The 9,815-nt window shown below is 41.4% G+C and overlaps 2 protein-coding genes across 2 annotated transcripts; both read right to left on the bottom strand.

Annotated features, from left to right (window-relative positions):
• Positions 1 to 27: 27 nt before the first annotated feature.
• LOC116219164 (methyltransferase-like 26) lies at positions 28 to 1,932 on the bottom strand. Its single transcript, XM_031562193.2, has 3 exons — positions 1,573 to 1,932; positions 549 to 711; positions 28 to 416 (listed from the first exon to the last, which is right to left on the bottom strand). Exons 1-3 carry the CDS (start codon positions 1,764 to 1,766, stop codon positions 351 to 353), a joined length of 423 nt encoding a protein of 140 aa, XP_031418053.1. The 5' UTR covers positions 1,767 to 1,932; the 3' UTR covers positions 28 to 350.
• Positions 1,933 to 2,770: 838 nt separating this feature from the next.
• On the bottom strand, positions 2,771 to 6,761 carry LOC116219163 (group XIIB secretory phospholipase A2-like protein). Its single transcript, XM_031562192.2, has 4 exons — positions 6,341 to 6,761; positions 4,847 to 4,935; positions 4,354 to 4,519; positions 2,771 to 3,429 (listed from the first exon to the last, which is right to left on the bottom strand). Exons 1-4 carry the CDS (start codon positions 6,600 to 6,602, stop codon positions 3,311 to 3,313), a joined length of 636 nt encoding a protein of 211 aa, XP_031418052.1. The 5' UTR covers positions 6,603 to 6,761; the 3' UTR covers positions 2,771 to 3,310.
• Positions 6,762 to 9,815: the final 3,054 nt, after the last annotated feature.

Genomic DNA, 9,815 nt, shown 5'->3' with positions numbered 1-9,815 from the left:
AAGATGGTATTAACAGTAAGCCTGACATTGATATAAACATAAAGACCTGACGTTAAATGTGTTTATTTACTTATAAAATGAATACAATCTGATGAAGAGGCTTCTTTTAGTTTAGCATTTAAAGCATAATGTTGACAATTGCATAGACTAGCAACCATATAAAACACATAGAATGCAGCAGAGAGTGTGTGCAAAACCACATCATAAGATATTGTAAGAGGCCCAACCTTGTACTATCTGTGACTGCAAACCCATGTAGTGTAACAAGTGTGTAATTACTAGCAAAATACATTTTACTGTGAGGTGCTGTTGGTGAAATTACTACATGGCTGAATAAGATTATAAAATGTCTATACCCCGTAAGTTAGGAGCAGTCCTTGTGGTTTCAAGATTACTCCTGCACCTTTGAATAAGCCCTAGGAACAATCAAAGAAATACACATAAACAAATACTCAGGAAAATCGTAACATGAAAAACCATCTGCATGTGGTTAACAGTACAAGCAGCATAGCTGATGTATAGTTGATTAGGAAAAGTACATTTCTTACCTTCGTACAGGCTATAGGAGATATGTGTATCATGTTGAGGTTGATCACTATGTCCAGGGAGTCGGGCTCAAACCCACTCCAGTTCTCCCATGACTGAGAAGCATCCAGGTGAATTGCTGACTTTACATTGTCAAGCTTCAGGTGATTACGGTACGCCTGTATACTAAGATATACGTAAGAGAGAAAGGCTGCTTATTCATGCCGTGGTCAACAATGCATGGTGTGTAATTATGTAACATCAAAATGCTTTACAGCTTCAGTACAGAACATAAGTTGTAGAGACATGCTTCTAACCCTACAATAATGATGTTAATGTGAATGTATTGTAAAAAAAAATATTTATTCTGTCTGACATGTTATCTTTTCAGTTTTATAACACATTTGATGACTTTCAAACCTTAAAAATGTCAAACAAATACACATGGCTGAAAGTGGAATAAGCTGCATAAAATGCCCAAGAGTATTGGGAAATTGCATTTTAATCATGCTTGTGACATTACATAATCATTTAAAAAGGGCAAAGGATTGAAATTATTTTGCCTACAAAACCCACACACTGGACCTTGAGACTAGCATCTGTGCTGGATTGTTGATAGCAGCATCCAACCAACACCAAACACTAACTCCAGTAACACTTGGCAAAAGGTTACCGTTTGCGCAAACTTAAGCGGTAATTAAGTATTGCACACGACTTTACTACACGCCAAACACTACGATAACCTGCAGTATTGAAGCTAAAGACACTGCATTGTTCATTGCAACATTCCAGATTTTTAGAATCAGTTTGGCAGGCCATACCTTACCAACTAGGTATTATGACAATGTCCTGTCATTATAAGGGCAGTTGAATCAATCTGCAGTGTTGCCAATTCATACCTTGCCTAAAACATCAGGCCATTTTTAGCAACCAATACCGATAAATTAGTCTAGCATGAGGTGTTAGGAAGATGCTATGGCGCAAGCAGAGACTTTGAGATCTATGCGCTGGCCTGAAGTGTACTGAAGTAATACGAGGTTTGCTCACCTGGAAATAGATTGCACATCAACATCGGAAGGCTGCCATGTAACATTTTTGAACGCTTGGGCAAAGTGCACAATATGTTGACCTGAACCTGACGAGATCTCCAACGCTTTGAGGGGACGACTAGGCTCGATGCAATCCCTAAGGACTGACGAAATGGGCTCTTTATTTCTCTCTGCTGCCGCCGCACAAAGCATTTTGGAGCAGCAAATACGAGCCTCTAACCAAGCTATAAATCGGGAGAATATCAAAGAACCCAGGGCAGTATGATGTTAATATACCTCGCTGCACACAAATCAGGAACAATGCTTCTGTGAGAATCCTTCTAGCTTCCGCATAGGTTGCGTAACACTGAAGTAGACCAATCAGATGATGGCAATCAGATGACGACGACGACGAAATGGCTGTAGTTAAAAAGTTCAAATGAATTAATAGACAGAATAGCAAATAAAGGTAGCAAAAATAGAAGAGCATATCACTACATTTTACATCACCTCCCAGAATAAAACAAAATAGGAATTATTATGTAATTGCAAGTTTTCTAAATGATCAGTATAACGTAGGTATGCCTAAGTTATTAAATGCAATCAGATGTAAGATCAAGATCCCAAGAACCCATATTCGAAGTCGAGGTGGTAGCCTACCCTACGCTTTGCACATTTGCGATATTTTCTCTCTGTTACTTGGAGACATACTTGACCTGCATTTAGGCTTCTGAATATTCGTGTACAGCGAGACACTTCACTCTGCTATTTATTTTAAAACGTTTCAAAATGCGGATTTGAGAACTTTATAGAAAAATAAATGTATAGACATAGACATTTCAGCGTTGTGTCTCTAAATTAGATTACAGCTGCCTTAGGTTTTCAAACACTGACTTATATTACAGAAGTTAAGCTTCCCTATTGTCATCATATTAGTAATATGGCTGGCACTGGCAGTAGGTCTATGTAACAAGCCCAATGACAATCAGCCAACAAGTACTGTGTGTATTCAAATGAAAGCCTTTCCTACTTTACCAGCAGTATAAAAGACCTAGTCATCATTTGGCCATTAGCCACTTTTAATTCAAAAGATCTTGTGAAGGCGTATCTTGACAAATGAATATCCCAGGCAGTTAGATTCTATCAATGTTACATGAACTTAGTAGGATTTAGTATGATGTGCTTGCCATGTGGAAAAAGATGGAAAGCTATTAAAATGTCTTCATTTTTATTTATTTATTTATTTCAGACAGGAATGAAGCCATAGATAAGAACTATACAAATTTCACATTCATGAGATACTCCACGAGTAATACATAGTACCAAACCCTTGTGCAATGTCGACATATTTTCCATCTGGTTAAACGTAGAAGTAAGTCTCTCCATGCAGGGACTCAGTGTAGTTCAGATGATGTGTCTTCTTCAATTGATTCAAAAGTCTTTAAACGTCTTTAAAAATCTTCAATTAATGTAATTTTAACCACCTAAGAACACATGATCCTACATTGGACTGTTGCTCAGGCGTGCAAATTGAACTCATTTGATGAAAGTGGGGCCGGAGAGAAACTCTTGAAGAGTCACAACATTATCAACATTAAATATTACATGAACAAAGTTATCACTCTTCAAAAGCAGATTGTAGTGTTTACTGTAAGTGACTTGGGATGAAAGCGTTGGCCAGACTGAATACACGAGCACATAGAAGAGTCGGGGTGGAGTGGAACGTCATGTCTGTCTGTGCCGCTGGTGTGTCGGCCTCAGAGCTCGTCTCTATCCTCTCCCTCGCACATACATGCTTCCCTCTGGCTGTTCATGTAGGGCCTACAGCCCAGGGTCCACACAGTGTTGAACATCGTGTCCGCCACCGCCTCACAGGCTGGAGGGAGGCAGAGAGAGAAAGACATTTAGTCATTTAGCAGACGCTTTTATCCAAAGCGAGGTATACACATTTTACACTGATGGCACACTGCACATCAGGAGCAATTAGGGGTTCAGTGTCTTGCTCAAGGACACTTCGACAGGGAATTGAATTGAACTTCTGATTACTATACGACTTCTCTACCTCCTGTACCACTGTCGCCCCAGAAAGAGACAAAAAGAAAACAAGAGGGTCGAGGGTGAGTGATGACAGATGATAGAATAAACTTCAGAATGGAACTCTGTGTAGTTGCCCCAGTGCTAGTGTGTAGGTTTTTTTAAGTGCTTTTAAATGAACAATGAGGGAGACTTTTGGGAAGTTATGCAAGTAGGCTGCTTCTTTTGAGCATATTTGTATTCAAATTAGCTTTGAGTCATGTGACTATGTGATAAGATTTACATTATTCCCATTTTCAGATACTTTAGTGGGAAGATATGATGGCTCCTCGACAGCTAATGAAAACAGTGCTTGTGATGTGATTGGATATTCAGAGTAGTGAGCTCTGAACAGGCACTAGATGTATCATCAGACAGACAAACATCAAGGTCACGCTGACATGGTTACCCTCCCCTCAAACAATCTTCCAAAAAGAAGTTCATTCACTTTTTTGTACTCCTAGAAAACTGTTTATTGAATGTTATATGGTGCATGTGCATGTCACCTTTTATGTGCTTATGGTCTACAGTGAAAGATTGGGTAAGTTATAGTTTTTTTTTATTTTTTGCACAACACAATGTAAACACACACACACACACACACACACACACACACACACACACACACACACACACACACACACACACACACACACTGATTTAAACAAATTCTGATTTGTACTTTCAGCTTTGACAATGAAGCCCCCAATGCAACTTTTCTGCTCACCTTCGACCTTTGACATGAATCCCAGACTCTTCTTGAGGTCGGTGCAGATGCCGTGGAGGCACCAGCGGAATTTGGAGTCGCAGCGATACTTGTTGGAGCCGCAGGTGGTGTAGCACGTGTCCAACTGGTTGCAGCACTGGGTAATAGCGGGAATTCCCATGTCCACCTGGAAATGGATGAGAGAAGGCTTTGCACATAAAACTGCTGTTCTCTAAACTGATAGATACTAACCTGGTCTCCTCCAGACAACCTTTAAAACCTTCAAATCCCTTTAGAAAAGCAACCTTGGGGTTCTTTAAAAGCAAACTCCACATTTTTTCAACTGCAAAGAACCCTCTAGTGGTAGAACGACTCAAAGGCTCTACTCTACTTGTAGAGCATCAGGAGAGTAAGGTGCTAACAACAAGGGTTTTGATAACATGATGAAAACATGAAAGCTGTACTGTAAGTCGCTTTGGATAGAAGTGTCTACTAAATGAATAAGTGCACTCACCCCTTCAGGAACAGGCAAGCCAAGGAAGTAGGAGCTGCAGCCGTTGGGCTCGGGAGCGTGGTACTCAGGACGAGGCACTGGAGCTTTACCTGGGATCAGACGAGCATAGGGTATGATACAGTCCTTTAAGGTAAGTGCATAGGGTATGATACAGTCCTTTAAGGTAAGTGCAAGGGGTATAATACAGTCCTTTAAGGTAAGTGTTCAGGGTATAATACAGTCCTTTAAGGTAAGTGCATGCGGTATAATACAGTCCTTTAAGGTAAGTGCATAGGGTATGATACAGTCCTTTAAGGTAAGTGCATAGGGTATGATACAGTCCTTTAAGGTAAGTGCAAGGGGTATGATACAGTCCTTTTAGTGACACTTTAATTGGGCCTTCAAAGACATCCGCACCAGAATAGTTTTCAGATTACAGTGAGAAGAGTAGAACTGTTGACTAGATTGGATTTTACGTTTGCTGAAAGTAAATTGATGAAGCGGCTATGCTGGCTTTGTGTAAAATAAAAGAGTTTACCATAAAAAGTACTCTGTCGAACGAAATAATCCTTTCAAGATAAGAGCATTGAAAGGATTTACATAAGTGTCACTTGAATAAGGGGAGACTCCATATGATCACAGTGATCGGTGTAAATCACATATCCTTTCACAATAAGTCAGTATGTTTTCTGTACATTTGTTTTAATACCAACATGTTTCAGATAAGGCAGTTTACTACACATTTTTATTAATTCTTTAATGTATTTAATTTCTTCTGTTGAAAAAGACAACTTTGCCAATCATTACAGGAACTGCTGATGAAAGATTACATGCCATCACTGATAATGACAATGTTTTCAAACGTTTGCCTTAACAGACCTCACAAAACCTGCGTATAGTATCTCTTCCAGGTCAAGGTTCAGGTCCCCACCCAGACTTAGTCATCGATGATGATAACAGCTATTATCAGTGGTATTACATTACTTATTTAAGAAATTTTAGCAAGAAAGAAAATAAATGTTTATTATTATGTCAAACATTTATACTTAAGGATAGCTTACATTAAATGTGCATGGTTTCTATGTAGATGTGGGAAAATGCAACATGGCAATCTTTATCATTTTTCGTCAAAATTGGCTGAAATGTCCAAATATGTGAGTGTATCACTTGCTGACCAAAACGCAATGTGCTAAAACCTCACAAATACAAGCCTGTTTCACCAGTAAAACACCTGCTCTAGTAAACCACCAATGACCTCATTTATACACATGCCGAAGACCAGGGGAAGTTGCCAACTACAGCTGTTGTAATTATGATGAAACCATTTAAACCAGCTAAACCACTTGAAATCATGGAGATAAAAGCAACAACGTACTTCACTGATTATAGCTGAAGACCATCAAGAAGAGAGCAAAATAGGGATAGAGAGAGAGAGAGAGAGAGAGAGCGAGAGAGAGAGAGAATGGGTGATATTTTTAAAAGATCTCTCCAGGGCATTGACAAGCATTAACTCACCGTAGCGGCAGCGGAACTGGCACACTCCGTCACGTCCCCCCATGAACTCCAGCATGGAGTCGAAGTAGCCATTGACCGCCTCGAAGCCGCCCCTGACCGAGTTCAGGCCCCAGTCCTCGTCCTCTCCTCCTTCTGTCTCGGCTGCCGGCGGCACCTGGGTGTCCGCGGCGGCCTCCGCAGCCTCCTCCTGGGCCAGGGAGGACTGTAGCACCAGGCCCAGCAGGAGCAGGAGCAGGGTGAAGAAGCTCAGACGTGCCATCATACCAATAAGAACCGCACAGGAACAAGGGAGGAAAAAAAAACAACTGACCGGCAAATAAGGAGAGTGAGAAATGGGGAAGAAACACAGACACGTGGAGTCGCTTTCTCTGTCTCTCTCTCACTCTCTGTCTCTCTCTCACTCTCTGGCTCTCCGTCAGCCCTGGAGTCTGAACCTTGAACCAGACAGCAGGACAGGCTCCACTCTGTGCGTCCAAAGTTCAGCTCCTATCTTGATTTGTTTTTATCAAGTCTCCCCGCATTTTTGATGGATGTTTTAACATCGTTTTAAAGTTGATTGTTTGTTTGGGGTTATAGCTTAGACTCATCAATGATAATTTTGTCATTTCCTTTATTGTATTATCTCACACTATCTTATTTGCATTATCTTAGGGCTCTGGTTAAGAACATATTCAGCAGTATCAATTTGTATCTTCTTTGTATTTTTCTCTCTATATTTCATCCATATAGCCATCAAGAATCTCATCTCATTCTTTTTCATCCTTCCTTCCCTGTGTCTTGTACTCCTTGTGACTCATTGTGATGCCACTGACATCTTAAGTACAGATCCTGCCGGTTACATGAAGAAGTACTAATGGTAGTAACAGTCCCCAAAGAAGTTATTTATTCCTTGGCTTTCTTTGACAGTGATATTTTGTGTCCATACACATATCACCTCTATGTAACCTTGCAGGTCTCTGTTTTTTTTTGCAGAGGAAAGTTAAACTCCTTTAGCACCCTTGTGAGTTACCAGTTGAGGGTGTTGCGTGCTTCTATGGCATAGTGGCCTTACATAACTCCATCCCATCCCCAAGGCCTAGAGAAGTGTTGAGCAATAATTGGATTAACCAACAATCTGACTGGCACTCAACAGGGCCTCGCTTTGTGTATACCTCTAAATAATGTGTTATTCTAAGGGACACATCTTATCTGCCTCCAAACCCAATCAGATTACACACAATTGGCAGCTTGCCATTTTGCATTTTTAAGTGGTGCTCCAAAGGTTTGCATTGTAAGTAATTTGGCTCTCTCCAAAGCTTAACATGAGATAGGAAATCATGCTGTCTGTCCTGCAACCCCTGACAAATTCAACAGTAGATGTACATTTGCTCAATGTGGGTTGCTGAGAGGTAATACAAAACTTTGATATAATGTCTATCTAACTAATAGGAAACATCTGTATTCTGCTTTAGGCTCATAAACACATATACTTTGTCCTCTAGACGATACCACAGCACATCAGTTAGGCCATAACCGATACAGGCTACAGCTGCACTACAGCAGACTACAGGCTGTTTGCTACATATACGATATGATGAGCCATGATGTCACCTGGTAGCTTTGACCTTATCTGCAAAGTAAGATTTTTGTGACGTGGCAGAGGAGTTCACCAGCACCACGTCAGCCAATCTCTTCTACATGGTAGATCTTTCTCTTCTGTGGTGTTCCATCAACCGGAAACTACCTCTTTGGACTACACCGTCAACACCTGGCTCACTCAAGTCACCAGGCCCTATCTTTTAAACAGTCCAGCTCTTTTCAGTTAAATACACCTCATCAAATGAAAATATTTGAATTCAGAATACATGAAAATCTTCTTATAAACTTTTACATTAGAAGTGTAATGTACATACAAATGTCTGTAAATGTCACCCAGTTGAGTACAAGTATAGGTTGGAAAAAAGTAAATGACACCTGTTGGGAATTCCTGTGTGTGTATATATATTCATATATATTGTGTGGATATATATTCGAGGATATTCATATCCTGACTTTTAGGTGAAGTTCATGACAAAATGTCAGCATGGGTTTGTGTTGTTTTTAATCATGTAATAATGAAAGTAATAAAAATAGTGTTTGAAATATAGTTGAGTTGTTTCCCCTTCCTTTTTTTTACTCAGTCTCCATATCTTTGTCACTCCATCTCTCTTTCTCTCTAGATTTCATCCATGTCTTCCAGCTACCACTTCCTGTCACTCAACTTGATTTGAAATCTCTCTTTTTTCTTCACCACTCCTATCCTCTGTGTCTTCTCTGCCTATGCCGTCCCAGTGATGCTTGGGGGCATGTGACTTCAGAGAGAAGGAGCCCCAGATCCTCTTTTCACCTACTGTCGTCCCTCTCTCGTTCCCCCTCTCCTCCTCCTGGTACCTCGTTTCTCCATCGTCCACACTCAGTTGGTACATCTCCTCTTCCGGGATTCCTGATTCAGCTCTCAGTCTGTCCTCCTCTCTCAGACGTTCCTCCATCCTCCTCTTCATCTGAATCTTCATGTTCTCTGCCCCTTCTTTTGTCTTCGTTTCTCCTCTCTCATGACCTTGCTTTCTCTGTGGATTACCCAAATCCTTTTCACTCTCCGTGTCAGTCAGTTTTTTCCCATGTCTTTGTCTGAGCTCCTCCTTATTGCTCATCTGGGTGACCCTTGGCTGAGCCTGCTCTGCCTCACGCTCCTCCTCCTCCTCCTCCATTTCTCTCAGAAGCACGTCCGTGTCATCATCCCTCTCCCGGTCTTTCGTCAGCTGCTCCACTTTGTTTCTCTCGGAAGTTTTCTTTCTCTCCTCAGATCCACTCTCTCTCTTCACCTGGACCATGTCATCATGATTCTCCTCCAACTTCTCCCCCTTTTTCCCTTTCTTTACCCTTCTGCTCACTTTCTTGTGTCCCATTTCCCTCTGTTTCTCAAGGGCAGCCTTGCGGTTCTCTCCCAGGAACCGTATCTCCTCCTCTCTTCGGTTCAGGATCCTCATGAGTTCCCTCTTCCGCTGCACCTCTGACAGGTGGCTTGCTCGCCCCACCTCTCGCAATTCCAGCAGCAAGAGTTCCTTTCGAAGCTCCAGCGCTCTCTCTCTCTCTCTCCTCGTGTTCTCGCCTTTTTCTTTTTCTGTCACTACCTGCCGATCCTTCAGAGTAATCCATCTTCCCACTACAGCGCCCTCCTCCTCACTCTCTGACTCAGCCCTCTCCTGTACACCGTGTCCTTCACATGTAGTTCTATTCCTGCCTCCCATACTGTGGACTTGTCCTCTCTCCAATTTTCTTTCCAGTTTGTTAACTGTTTCTCTGAGCTGTGCCATTGCTTTGTACAGCTCCTCAAACTTGCCTGTGAAAAAGACTCTGTCTGAGACATCTGGCTTGCTCTCCACATTCCCGCTTCCACTTTCTCTGTTGATTGTCAGAGCAGGCTGACTTTCATCCTCTAGAATTTTCTTGGGAGTCA

The sequence above is a fragment of the Clupea harengus genome, chromosome 24, assembly GCF_900700415.2.
Source record: "Clupea harengus chromosome 24, Ch_v2.0.2, whole genome shotgun sequence".
Lineage (NCBI taxonomy): Eukaryota > Metazoa > Chordata > Actinopteri > Clupeiformes > Clupeidae > Clupea > Clupea harengus.
Note: the sequence above shows the minus strand (reverse complement) of the source record. Positions and strands in the feature narration are given on the sequence as shown.

Bases quoted from the DNA above. Each gene is read 5' to 3' on its own strand.
- LOC116219164 (XM_031562193.2), bottom strand. From the start codon at position 1,766: ATGCTTTGTGCGGCGGCAGCAGAGAGAAATAAAGAGCCCATTTCGTCA. The intron at 712-1,572 runs GTGAGCAAACCT...CGTATATCTTAG, and splicing joins GATGTGCAATCTATTTCCAG to TATACAGGCGTACCGTAATC. The intron at 417-548 runs GTAAGAAATGTA...GATTGTTCCTAG, and splicing joins CTCCTATAGCCTGTACGAAG to GGCTTATTCAAAGGTGCAGG.
- LOC116219163 (XM_031562192.2), bottom strand. From the start codon at position 6,602: ATGATGGCACGTCTGAGCTTCTTCACCCTGCTCCTGCTCCTGCTGGGC. The intron at 4,520-4,846 runs GTGAGTGCACTT...ATCCATTTCCAG, and splicing joins GCTTGCCTGTTCCTGAAGGG to GTGGACATGGGAATTCCCGC. The intron at 3,430-4,353 runs GTGAGCAGAAAA...GCCTCCCTCCAG, and splicing joins ATTCATGTCAAAGGTCGAAG to CCTGTGAGGCGGTGGCGGAC.